At 35.5% G+C, this 14,578-nt stretch overlaps 1 protein-coding gene across 3 annotated transcripts in view; it reads right to left on the minus strand.

The window, feature by feature from the left end:
* LOC150090634 (NAD kinase-like) overlaps nt 1-14,578 on the minus strand; it is a 109,887-nt gene that overhangs the window by 26,081 nt on the left and 69,228 nt on the right. For all 3 annotated transcript variants that reach the window (XM_090371921.1, XM_090371903.1, XM_090371912.1), the window contains exons 3-7: nt 11,226-11,355; nt 6,945-7,053; nt 6,172-6,257; nt 5,937-6,039; nt 4,451-4,548 (exon numbers count right to left, since the gene is read on the minus strand). In XM_090371921.1, the coding sequence (XP_090228047.1) occupies nt 4,451-4,548; nt 5,937-6,039; nt 6,172-6,257; nt 6,945-7,053; nt 11,226-11,355 (526 nt within the window). The remainder of the gene's footprint in view (nt 1-4,450; nt 4,549-5,936; nt 6,040-6,171; nt 6,258-6,944; nt 7,054-11,225; nt 11,356-14,578) is intronic.

Raw genomic sequence — 14,578 nt, forward strand, 5'->3', positions numbered from 1 at the left:
TAACGTAATTTAGAACTACAACTTCTAAATTACTAACAATTATTATCAGTAAGTAATCACGCCAAAAACAATAAAAAACACAATCGCACACCGCTGAAACCATATTTTCAACCATGCAGCTAATGCTATGTACTATGCAATCTACCTACTCTGTATATGTTTAGTGCGTACTCTGTATATGTCATACAGAGTACACACTGAATTATATATACTGTATTACATTACATCATATCAATCATAATTCATCAATCCATTTCAGCAAAATATAATATGTTTTTTATAATATGTCAGTAATCCTTTTGCAAAAATTTGGTGTCGAAAGCAACAGAGTCAGAGAATTAAGTCAGAGTCAGAGGCATGTAACGCAAGAAAACAAGCGTAGGAGCTTACGTAACATCAACCAAAAAAAAAAATAAATAAATAAACAATTTCACTCATCCATTCCCTCTAAAAGTTTGCCAGTTCCTCCTTGAATTTATTTAAGCTATCAACTTCCACAACAACAGATAGAAGTTTGTTCCAGCAATTAACCACTCGCTAGCTAAAGACAATTTCCACACATCTATTCTACAGCTGTGTTTCTTCAATTTAAATTTATGCCCCCTTAGGTTCGTAATCTGAGCAAGCGGAAGAATCCCATCAGAATTCAACATATTCAACCCATTAAAGGCCTTGTACACCTCAATCAGATCACCTTGCAGGTGCCTAGTCTCCAGCCGCTGCAATTTGCAGAACTTAATCCTTTCTTGGTAAGAGAACCCCTTCGTTCCCCTCACCAATCTTGTTGCCCTTCTCTGTACACACTCAAACAACTTCACATCCTTCCTAAAATGAGGCCTTCAGAGCAGTACTCAAGGCGTGGCCTGACCATTGCTTTATACAAAGGGACAATCAGCTCCTTTTCCCTGCTAGCAAATTTCCTGTATATCATTGACAATACCCCATGACCTGTTCTGGCAATCTGTCTGCACTACTCAGAAAACTTCATATCTGACTGCACAATTTCTTCCAAGTCTATTTCCTTTTCTACCACCCTAAGTGTAGTACCACACAGTTGGTACGTTCCTCTGGGATTACCTCTACCCATATACAGTACTTTTGCATTTGTCAATGATAAACTTCAGTTACCACTTCTCAGTCCATCTATCCAAATTTTCTAGATACTGTTGCAGTAGTACACTGCCATTACTGTCATTAACATCTTTTAATTAACAAACAAAGCAAGTATGTAAAAATAGAGTAATGAGAAAATAATTTTACATATTTCAACCGTGTTATTTGTTCACAGTTAATTTTCTGCCCTTATAGCAGCAATAGCATAACTGCCACAGTTCTTTGCCATCTATCCGCCAAATTATTAATGGGTCACCAAGAAGAACGACTGAAATCGTCTAAGCTACAACTGAAATTATTATGTTAGTTGCCAATTAATGTAAGACCAAGATAATAAGTGCTATACATCTTTCACCGGCCTCATTTATTCACAGCGCGTAAATTTTCATTGTACAGATGCGCAACCTCCATCCAAATAACAGAGTTGCAATCACAGGTCGGAGTTAATGCAGAAGAACAATCGGAAATAATCTCGATGTCGTTAAATGATAACCCAAACAACGCATATAGCACATTTGTACCTTTACATGGGATAAATCTTTTAGTGTCAACCAAAGGATTAGTACGCCACCGAAAAAAGGTTCTTTAACGTTAGATGATTGCACAATTACGGTGATTGTTAATGTTCGGTTATAACCCAACCAGTGAATTACGCAATTGTCTTCAAAGAAACCTTGCCATCTAAAACGGTTCTGTGGAGAAAATGAGAGGATTAGCCTCAAAGTGCGCACGCGCGCGCGCGAATGAGATAAGAAATGATAAACAACTTTTAGGGGTAATTCTTTGGCAAAACTTCATAAATATTTCCGAAATGTACACGGGTTATTATTTTCGTAATCGTTACTCGCCGGAGATTTACAATTACCGCTTAATACCACACAATTATGAGGCAGCAAAAAATTTCACTTCTCTGATATGCTGTGACTAAATGTGGGTGAAATGTAAGCAAAGTGGTGTTAATGAATTTCCATCTGTAAGTAGGTTGCAGTTACTTGAATTTCAGATTTGGTAAATTTAGAGTGCCAAAGTCATCTCAACCGGAATATCAGAACTTTAGCGTCTACCGAACTCTGAAGCTTATCGCTGTCAATTAAAAAAAAAAAAAAACTGGAAATCCTACGGAAGGACAATTACAGTGGAGGCCTATTCATATAGGTCAAACTCAAACTATTATATTAGGGCCACCCGTAATTTCTTACCTATACCCATTTAATTATTTATTATATCTGTAAGTTGCGTATGTTCTCTGGTCGATTTGCCTGTTTTTCTGGACGAAAAACCCGTTTCTGGAGGGGGGAAACTTGATATCTACGCCTGAAACCGACTAACTCAGCCACGGAGTGAAAAAAGCCCATTGAAGTTCCTCGTGTTATCGACGGGATTCGAACCCGGACCTTTTCAGTGGGGAGGACGATGACGATACCACTGTGCTACCGCGCAGACTATTCATACAGGCCAATTAGGAGGTCGCCTATGGGGTCAAAAACCTCAGTCCACCTTTGTCCTCGGGCTCTGAGAATGAGTAACAAATTTCACGGCTCGCCTAGGATGCCAATTGCTGGAAACTGGTCTAGGGTCGCTTATATACTCATCCCATTTGAAGAAGGCAATTATTGAGCAATAAAATTTGACTTTTAACATTTATCGTGTACAGCGATGGATATATCTAGTATTATATTGAGTACATGTTGTTATACAATACCCAACAAAAGAATACGTACACACGTTGGTTTTACACCGATGCCTCTGCCAGAGCACAGTGATTATAATCAGCGTCCTTCCTGTACTGGGTGGTCGCCTTCATTGAACTACACAAAGCGATACGATTCGTGATGTCTGGTTTCTGAAGCTCCGCTTTCAGTTATAAACTTGGGTTTGTACAAACCTAAATCTCTACAGACGCCTTAAAAACTCCTGGCTGATATTTTGCATGGGGGATGTCTTACCCGATTGTTGCCCTACCCTTCCAAGTATTCTCTGATTACGTGAAACGAGCTTCCCTTCGTCTTCTCTGCGTTGCTAGGCAATAGTGGTGGTTCCTGTTTTTGGTTTTAAGGTGCAACAGAAGCTTATTCCACACTGCTGTGCAAGTGGGTTCACTCGCAGATTTCATGTTGTGAGAGCGGAAACCCACTACTCTTTCCACCCGATCGATCAAAACAACCTAAATGAAGAGTCTCCTTTAGAAATTACTCTAGGCATCAATGGAATTTTCAATAACAGCTACAGCCCATAAGCATTTGATAACAAAAAACAAATACAGTATATACCATTGACTGGCATGGTGCAAGACACCGAACACGGGCTATAGATCGATGAAAATCAGTCCTGTGCAGCAATGAATCACGACGCTACATGCTCTTCCAGTCTGACAGACTTGTTTGGGTATGGAAGATTCTCCAAGAATATACGTGTACTTACGACTTGAGTGTTTTGCGTTACACTGTATGAAACCGTCAGCATTTCATCCCACAATGGTGCGAGATGAAACCTTCAGGACAATTCTGTGTATCCTACATTGTAACAATTTTATGGAAGTGCTCCGGTCCATTTCAATCCCTATGTAAAAGACAAGATTTTCAGAAGTCTTCTTAGGAAAACTAAAAAAAAAAAAAAGAAAAAAACTCTACCTACATATTCGACTGAGGCCAACAGCTACAATCCCGAGAGGAAATGCCTTTATAAAGTTCCTGGGTTGGCTACGAAATTAAACTGAAATCTTTTCACTGGATGAAAAACTGCGAAGTCATTCCTTAAGATGGGTCTGTGGTCTGATTCAATATGTGTTAATTATAAAGAAACTAACTTAAATAGACGTACGTGTTTTGGACTTGTTTAAAGACCTACGTAATACTGATTCATAAAGTAAGATCAACTGTACAAATTAGGGACCAATTTTAGTCGCTGGTGTTATATCTACAATGTTTGAGTCGACGTTGCAGAGAAACTCTACACGAATTTCTTGGAAGTTAAGTGAATAAATAAATAAATCCAAAAAAATTACCGATTCTGCCTCTAGAGTATTTTCACGACCTTGAGCCTAGATGCACTTCTTTATCGATTCTCAAAGCCATTTTTCTCTTTTCCACCGAAAAGAGGAAAATGTATATCGATCGTGGCAGAAATGTATCTCCCAGGTAGTGATTATATAGAAAAGGACTAATAAATATGCCTAGTTTAAATCTTGTCATCAGAAATTCTAGAATAATATGGATTGCTATTGAGCCACCTTTGTAACCTAAGTAGCTTCTCTGTCTATAACACGCAAAATATCAAATAAGTTTTTTATTATTTCATAAAAGATAGAATATTAAAATCAATTACAGATTATCCTTACCAAGAAGCTGGTGTGAGGTTTATTGCTTTTTTCATTAGAGTCATTTTTGCGGACAATGATACAACTTAGACGGCTGCGTAAGGTCAGAGCTGCATGACCTGAAAAAGAAAAAAGTGATATTTCCTATTTACACATCTGAGTACCAATTAACAATTAGATTTACCATCAGATATAGTCTTTGGACAAGTCAATAATATGAAATTTTCTTAATTCAATGTTGTCAAAAAAATACCGAGTGGAAGGGGGCCTATTTCCGCTTTGGACTTGACGAAACAAGCTGCCTCGACTACGTGACAAGCAATTCAATCCATTGACCTACAACACGTTGTCCGAACATAAACTTCACGAGATCAAGCTTTCTATTGCCTCCGAAATTTTTTATTTGTGCCAGTGAAAATATAACACCCCGATTCCCTTCAAGGACTTATATATCTATATCACCCCCTTTTTCTAAGATGTCTAGTTGACAAACTTTGTCCACACTTTCTAAGCAGTGCTTTATCAATTTAAACAGTATTAACAATTATAGTAAATGTATCAGCTTTCACTAATACTTTCCATAAATGCATTTTATATTTCGCTAATTACATCGAAGTACTGCAGAAAACCAACATCTTATGATACATACTACCCAAATAATGATTTATTTCCTTGAGTTCTAAATCTGGCAGGCTTTCAAATCTGGTGACCTTGTCAAAAGATTATGTAATACACTATTAAGAAAGGCCTAGTAATATGCTAATTTGTATATTTCGGAAGTGTTTCTATCTGTTGGTTCACAAAATAATTTTCGCATAAAATAGAACGACCAGACATCCCCCCCCCCTGTTTAAAAAAAAAAAAAAAAAAAAAAAAAACAGGGTCGTTCCGTTTTTGAGCGAAATGTCCCGTTGTCCCGACAAAAATGAAACAGGGTGCCCAATAATCCCGTTTCAACATACACAAGTAACGCAAGTGTAAAAAGTCATCGGTGATACTGATAGATTTACCCTAAGAATTTTATTGAAACAAACGTAATAATTATAAGATACGAAATATCTTTTTTTTTTTTTTTTTTACCCTTTCCGTATTAACGAATTAATAATGCATAACTACATGACTCACGTTTATCCAATATACACACACACAAAAAATAATAATTATTATTATTACACAAGTGTGTGTAATTGTGCATTTGCACCAAAAATAATCATTACAAAATTGTCATTCTGTCAAAAAAATTTTAATAAATATTATTTTCAAAAATTCTTTAGAAGAATTATTAAGACGACAAAGCATCACACTGCTAATGCTAAAGTGCACCTCAAATTCCTGAAAGCAGGACCAATCAAGGGAATGAAATTAAAATAAATAATTTTTTTTTATAATTATGAAAAGACATCGTCGGGCAGGAAAGTAATTAATTAAATTATGAAGAAGGAAAGAAAATTTAAGCATCTGTTTCAAGAATGCGTTGTCTAAACGTAGTCAACTGTAGCCAACTTACCTTCCAACACATTTGTGAGTTGCTCCTGAAAGTTGTCAAACTCGAAAGGCGTTAAGAACCCCAGAGAACCCAAGTGAAAAGCCATAACGGGAGGAACACTTTGCTAAAATAAAAAAATTAAAAAAAAAAAAAATATATATATATATATATATATATATATTTATTTAAAATGTCACGTTTTATTTTACTCAGTAAAACTAACGAAGTCCAACAGCAAATATCCCAGTTCACTCACCTGGAAGAGCGAAGACGCATACAACAGAGTACCATCACCTCCAAGGCAGACGATGAAATCTATCTTGTCTGTAAGGTCATCTTTTCCTGTGCAAAACAAATTTGTGCTATTACTTCCGGTACGATCAGAAGTGAATTATGATTTCGTATAAATTTAAAAACTAATGCATCATGTACGTAGATTTTATTTTTATAGCTATGTAATGATGTATTTGCACTACTAATAATTGAAAATTAATTGCTATTAAAGTTTAAAATGCCATTAAACGAACATTTATCAACATGAATATTATCGAAGAGTAAACGGTGCCAAGCGATGAGCATACATTGCAAAAGAATCAACTCGGAAGTACACGAAAATTATTCTGTTTCAGAAAAAACTTACTTCCCATACATCTATCTAAATTTTATTTAAAAAGACAAAAATTTATTTAAAGATTTTTAAATATTAAAAATCTTTTAATATTTAAAAAATAAATTTAAATGGATGGGAAATCGATAAGTTATCGATATCGAAATAAATGAAAACTCACTAAAAAGAACAGATATATGGAGTTTAAATTGGGTATATCGCAAAAGATCTGAAATATTTTAATATGGTTCGAAAGCGGTCTACCAGATTGGTAAGCAAATAAAATTATGGAAGAATAATTTATCTTTGAAATTTCTAAACTCCGTCTAAGTATGGAAAATATGTTCATGGAATTTCCTAAATATGGATCAGCTTTGAGCATTGGAAGTGCTGACTTGTTCCATAATTTTAAAAAGACTAACCTTCTTTAAATGTGCACAGCTTTTCTTTAAATGGAATGAATGTCTTGTTGGCTAAAAGATAAACGTCGTCTAATACGGATGCTTCAACAAAGACAACCATGTGCTTCTCCTGAAAGGAAAATAAATGCAATATTACGATTAACTAAGCTTTAAAATTATGAAAAGACGAACAAAATAAATATCAATAACAAAATAAATGTCTTGAATGTTAAATAATTTATTAGTTATTAACTAATGGAAGGAAGGGTGGAGGGCGGAATACATTCCCACCATTTACTATTTAAAGGGAAGAGTCAGTGGCGGATTCAGGATAGGGGCACCAGGGAACGTGCCTCCCCTGTCGTTTTTCGGAAAATATACTCCAATCGTTTAAATTTCCTTTAGCTACATTTTTTTTTTTTTTTTTTTTTCATAGCTAACAGGATTTTATTACGTCGCATTTTAGGACAAAAGCCTCAAGTTGCGTAGTGAGTTAACATGCTTACAAGTTAGTGCAAATGCATCAGATCTGTTCGCAGCTAACTACTAAATAGTTATAAGATTGGCATCATTATGTATATCTCATATTGTGAATACCTTCACAACGTGTTGCCATGATATTGCACTACCTCGAATAAGCAACTCTTCACCATAGGAGAAGACTATTGTTACTTATTCTCAGTGGATGCCACCACCCAGACGACATGTTTCGGAGCTGATTGGCTCCTCTTCGGTGGGTGGGCAGGCACCCTGGTGTTGCAATGATGGCAAAGCAGTTACGATGTATAACTCCACAATATGAGAGATGCCTGATGGTGTGTAGTAATTTGAATTACGTCGCATTTTAGGGCAAAAGCCTCAAATTGAGTAGTGAGATTACATAATTATGCCAATCTTATAACTATTTAGTAGTTAGCTGCAAGCAGATCTGATGCATTTGCACTAACTTGTAAGCATGTTAACTCACTACGCAACTTGAGATTTTGCCTTAAAACGCAACGTAATTCAAATTACTACACACCATCAGGCATCTCTCATATTTTGGAGTTATACTTCGCAACTGCCTTGCCATCATTGCAACAAACGCATGCCTGCCCACCCACCGAAGAACAGTCAATCAGCTCCGAAACGGTGCCGTCTGGGGAGGGGGCTGATGGCCACGGAGTTTCCGAAAATAGGTAACAATCTTCTCTACTGGGAAGGCGTTGCCTATTCGAGGAGTTTTTGAGTGGTGTGAGTTGGAGTAACTGTCCCTTTCTTCCTTCAACGGCATTCTTCCTTCTCCTACTATCACCTTCCTACATCTTTTTTGCTTTGCTAAGTCTAATAGGTATAGTATGAGGATAACAGAGATCATTATCCCATACCATATTTGAAACGGTGCCGTCTGGGTGGTGGCATCCATTGAGAATAAGTAACAATAGTCTTCTCCTATGGTGAAGAGTTACTTATTCGAGGTAGTGCAATATCATGAGATATACATAATGATGCCAATCTTATAATTATTTAGTAGTTAGCTGCGAGCAGATTAGATGCATTTGCACTAACTTGTAAGCATAGGATTTTATCTATTTTTGCATTGTTTCTCATCTATTTTCAACTGACTACAGTTAGCAACACTGATGCTAATGTGATCGCCATTCTAGTGCGCAAAATGGTGCAACTCCTGTCATTGTTTTATTTTGGATCCGCCACTGGGTAGAGTGTATAATGCTCGAATATACCAAGCCTATTCGAACACCATTCGGGCATTGATGAAGATATGCACAGTAGAAGCAAGTACAAAAAATGTCTACACCACAGTATTAGGAATCTCTCGGTAAAAAAAAAAAAAAAAAAAATTGGCAAACCTTGCTGTAAAAGTATAAATATGAATAACAGAAAAGGCAATATTTTTGAAACAATTCCAAATGTCGTATGCATTGCACTTTAAATCAGTTTTTTTTACATTTGGCGATCCAACCGGTGGGGGCAGCGTATAGGGATTCCACCGCCAAAAAATACTCTAGAAAAGAATAAAAATTCGTATCGACTCAACACAGAGGAAAAAAAAATATAATAAAACCAAACATATAAGAAATTTGATAAAATTGTAGCTCTCACAAACCATGAGTTCCTTGTTTACAAAAAGCGGAAATAATAGCCATTTTTAAACTCAGATAAACACACTAAAATTAGTCTAGAGAAAAAAAATTAAATTATTAACGTATAGCATTATTTTTACAGAATGAAATTTATTTTGACAAATGAAAATACCATCAATTTTGTAATTTCGATTAAAAAAAAAAAAACATTTCCAAAAGACGTGTGTGAAAGATTTAATTTTTTTTTTATTATTTATTAATGTAATTTTTTGCCTGGAAAATTAAGCGAAGATTAAACGTTTATTACTTTTAATTATTTTTTTAAGAAATTTAGAATTAAAAGTGAAATTGCATGACTGGATTTTTTTCAAATAAAATCATATTACACATGCTGAAAGTTTATTAAAATAACTTTTTAAACAAGACATATTTTAAATCATCTTAATTATAAATGAAAATATTCTTTCGTCGTTTTGGTATACACCAAAAAGGGCCGTACCAAGGCATGGGCGAGGGGTGCTCTTTCCCGGAGGTTAATCTGGAGGGGTACAAAAATATATATACTATACTGTACATATATTTTATTTATTTCATTATATACATCATTATTTATTGTTGAATGAAATTTCTGAGAAATCGAAGTAAGTCAGATTGATTTCTAGGTACAGCCACAGATATACATGCAAAAATAAAAACACTCAAGGTTATTATTCACATACTTATTATCAATCACAAGGATACAGCCTTAAAGTTTCGTGTGGGGTCTCACAAAGCATAGCACTCTCGGGCATGTCTGCAGCTGCCCTTGAACTATTTTTCGTGGCTCAAGGCAACCTAATATTCGATGCGGACTTCAATTTAAAGCTTTTCATATCCTCTAGAATACTGACAGAAAAGATAACAATTCATTGTTAATATTAAATTAACGTTGAAGGACTGAAGTCCAGAACACCAGGAGGACAGTGACCTGGTTATCGTGTCCAATGGCAAACTAAATTTACTGAACTAATCGGAATTAATGAACTGAATACTGGGTTTTAATATTTAGATTTTCAAAGCACGCAAGGATACTTTTTGGAGGCTCATTTGGTGAAAATACATTATTATAAAAACTATATGCAAGAAAAGCTTAAACTGGTGCCTCAACCAACGTCTAATAATAATTTTTTTTAAACGTTTATTAATACAAAATACCTGTATATTATCAAACCAACGGCTGAACGTTGAACTTTATTAAATTCGGATTCAAATATTGTTTTCGCTTATTATACTTTTGTATTACAATTCATTTTAGATATATAGATAAGATTAAACAGTGGATGTAATGTTTTAAGATTAAAACATTAAATGTGGGCAATCGTCCCCCGACAAGGGGGTGACTGGATCCGCTAATTTCTTGTTTGATCATTAATAAAACAAGAAATCAGTCAGGTAAAACCTTAAAATTAAAAAAAAAAAAAAAAATCCCCATTCCGATTCGTTACTTGTAGAGAAACATCAATATTATGAGCTTTCTCTTTATCAAAGAACAATAAAGAATCTTATATATTTTCATAAATTCAATATTTAATGAATAAAACAGCTAGTAAGCCTTACTGTATAGGTCTGTATATTTTAATAATAATAATCTGTTATTGTAAACAGAAGATATACAGTGACCAGTCAGTACGGGAAGAGCCCTTTTTTTTTTTTCAACCCAACAATGCACCAGATAATACTTGACATCTTGCAGGGACTTGGTTCGATGATATGGGTGTTCAAAAGCTTGACTGGCTTCATTGGCCTGCCCAGATAGTTCAATTGGCTACCTACCGTGTTGCAGGAGGAATAGAAGTACCGTCTTCCTGTTCCAAAAATTAAGATGATCGACACGTTATCATATACATATACCGATAAAAGGTTATTTGAAACAAGCAGGTGTCCGATTACTTTTGAAAATATAGTGTATATATCCTATTATGCACTGCAAAATTCGATTTGTGAAAGAATATTAGATGCACATTGCCTAATATGAATTCTGATGAATTAAGGAGTCACGATTTGGTAAGTCGAAAACCATTCAAACTAGTGCCAAGTGTCTAGAAAATGAAATGAAAGGAAGTTGAATCCTGTCATGCAACTGTACAATAACAACAGATAATCACATTTTAATATATAATATAATCTATCACTTATGATTCAAAAATATGCGATGCACAACACTACGATTTTTACTTACACATATTAACCATTCCACCAAGTCAACAAATGGTTGTATAACAGAAGAGTCAAGTACTTTCTTAATTACTAATACAGTCAATGGAGGTTTGTTCCAAGTTAGTCTTTGGCTAGCTGGGTCTTGAATTGTCCTGAAATTATATATACAAACTGAAATATGTAATTTAAACTACTGATGCTATCTAATACAAGTTATTGCATTTTAATTAAACTCTAACTATGCATATTAAAATTAACAAAAGTTCATGAGACAAACTCAGCAAATATCCAAAGACATTAACCTACTTGCAGGTATGTGGGTAAATTAAGTGGGCAGTTTTTTGTTTTTGCTTTACACTGTATACGCTTGCTTTGAATATTAGGCCCGTCCGAGAATTACCTCATCTAAGTTGTGTGTTCTCTAGTCGGTTTGTCCGTTTTCGCTGGACCAAAAACCTCAGTTTGCGGGGAGGGAAAATCTTGCTGTCCTCGCCTGAGCCCGACTAACTCAACCACGTGTTAAAAAGCCTATAAAAGTTCCTCGCTCCATTGATGGGATTCGAATCCGGGCCTTTTCTACTTGGTGTGGAGAGAACGGTGATTATAATCACTGTGTTACTCGCGAAACTTCCACTTCTACAAAGTAATTTCAATAATCGCATCACGGCCAGAGGGTCAAGGGTTCACAGAATATATTTTGAAAAAACACATGTGCATTAATTTTACTTTAAATATAATTTAACGATTAATAGATAACAAATTGAACAAAGTTAAATTTACTGGTTAATTGATAAATTATACGGATTAATTGGCATAGCATAGGATCCAGACGGCGTAATTTTACATGCACTAGAATGCTAGAAGCAACTAAACTAGACATTGCGTAAGGCACTACAAAAACAGTTCCAAGTTGTATTACTATTAGTATGGACAGTTGTAAATAAAACGGATTCTGGTGAGCTTGGCAGATGATTTAATAACACTGAGGTCAGAGGACCTTTGATCTTGAGACGAGTGGTAGTTCGAGATGCCAATATTCTATACCTATAGGTGCGATCAGAGGCAAACTTCTGTAGGTCGACATCTAGCCACTTCTAAGAGAATTATTGTTGAGGATTGAGTTAGCCGAACTCAGGCGGAACTTATAGTTTTCTCAAGCATATGGTTCTGGTTTTTCATCTTGAAATGAGGGAAATTCTCTTCGCAGACGATCACATAGGGGAAACTGGTTTCTGTGATTAGTGCTGGCGCCAGACCATTTACTAATACTAGTATAAGCAGTGCAGAAAGGCATATACAATTAACCGAAAGAGAACCAACTTCGCAATTTTCCTTGATTTTGTTGTCTCAAAGGAAATGAACGCCAATCGATATTTAGAATATGTTTGTACTTAATAAACCGAACCAGATATGCATAAAAACTACGCCGTTTTTAATGTATATACTCATTTATTCCTGTTTATCTGTTTTAGATATTTCCTGGTCGGTGACAGCAGTGGGAAAAGTGCTCTGTTCAGATAAACTGAAGAAAATTTTGGTGTGAGTGGCGTAATGAGAAAAAGAACAAAAGAAAAAAAAAAAAAAAAAACAGAGAAAGGAAGGAGGAGATATTTTGACTTGGCTTTTCAAGGTTGTAATTGAAATTATTATCTCGAAGGATATCAAATTTCCTGTGAATTTTTCAAGCTGTTTGGTGGAAGATGACCTTGAGTTGACATACTTGCACAGTAAAGTAAGTACTTTTCAATCATTTATCTACAGCTTCCTATCTGAAAACTGTACTATTCTGACTATTTTAACAGTTAAAAAGAATTTAAACAAAAGATATCTAATAAAAAATACCTAAATTACAACATTTATTGGATTTATTTCTATGCAGTACCCAATTTATATACGCGCGATAACTCTAAATAGATCGCAGATTATTTTTTCTCTAAGATGACTGAGTACCTGTAATATACGCCTACATTTTTTCAAAGAGGCATTAATACCATAAATCATTTTAATGAAGGAGCCAAACAACTACAGATACTTTGTCAGAAAGTTAAAAATTACTTACAAACCTCGATTTTAATAAGTTTATTTATAAGAATAATTTTTATATTACTATATTTATTACTGCATTTATAGAAAATAAAAGAAAAAAGTTTTTACAAGCATAAAGAATGTATTGGGTTTAGGAATTCCTAGGTTGTACGAGATATCTTTTACCATGTGAATTAAACAGTTAAAGCCAATGTTTCTCAGCCTTCTCTATTATTATAAATAACCCGGCCGGCTAATATGACTTTTCATGTTACCACGAAAGGCATGAACTCCTTTTTTTTTTTTTTCAATCTATGACCAAGTTAGTCCGTCTCGGGCAAGGGCTGCATGGATTTGTCTTCTGAAAGTTTTGATTCTTCGTCCCGTAAACAGAAAAACCGACCGAACTACACATGCAAGAACGGGTTTGTTTGTTTTTGTTTGTTATTTGGTTTTTAGGAGCATTAGCAACTAAGGCCATATTGCTCCGGGAATATGCGGTGGTCATTCCCTTGACCTTTCCGCATCCTCCGTATTTGGTGGTGACGGGCTCGAATCCCGGTCTAATCAAGAAACGTGTGCTACCACTGCTGCTCCTTCCCACCTGGCTACGGAGGCGCCGCAAGTACGGGTACAGTATGCAGACCCTTCGTGGCCTTAGCTACCTTAGCGCTTAACATACCAGACATCAACCAATGCTGTAAAACACTGGTGGCTGTCTGGTGTTTAAAATTGTTCAAAAATTAAGTTTAAAATTTTTCCAAACTTTCTCCGGTTACAGGTATGGTTTTCTTTGGAAAGTTAGGAAGCTCAGAAATCTCTCGTTTGATAAATCCTGTCCTAAGACATTCCCGTACTTTCCTATGTTCGAATTAACTAAGATCGTTTCGGTGAGACGTCGACTGTAAACTCTGTAGCTTTATTTATATCCGCTGTAGTACATCACTACACTATTGCTGTTCTTGTTGCAGTACTGTTTTAGGAGCATCAGCGACTAAGGCCATATTGTCTGTAAACTGCGTGTGTTCGGTGGTCGATTTTGCGTTTGCTGGATGAAAAATCCGAGTTTCAGGGAGAAAAACCATGCTACCTTCGCCTGAAACCGACTAACTCAGCCACATTGTAAAAAAGCTCATAAAAATTCCTCACGTCATCGACAGGACTCGAACTCAGGTCTTTTCCACCCGGTGTGGGGAGCACAGCATTCTATCAACTCTGCTACCCACGAGGACCACTGCACTATGAATGTTTAAGTAACTAAAAATTTGCATAAAAAGGTAAAAATTTTTAGACCAGTTGCAAACTTTGTCTTGTTGTAGCAACAGCAACATATTTTAGTTCTCGTCGCAA

This window comes from Mastigoproctus giganteus, chromosome 1 (assembly GCF_048544385.1).
Source record: "Mastigoproctus giganteus isolate SK-2022 chromosome 1, ASM4854438v1, whole genome shotgun sequence".
In the NCBI taxonomy this organism is placed as follows: Eukaryota; Metazoa; Arthropoda; class Arachnida; order Uropygi; family Thelyphonidae; genus Mastigoproctus; species Mastigoproctus giganteus.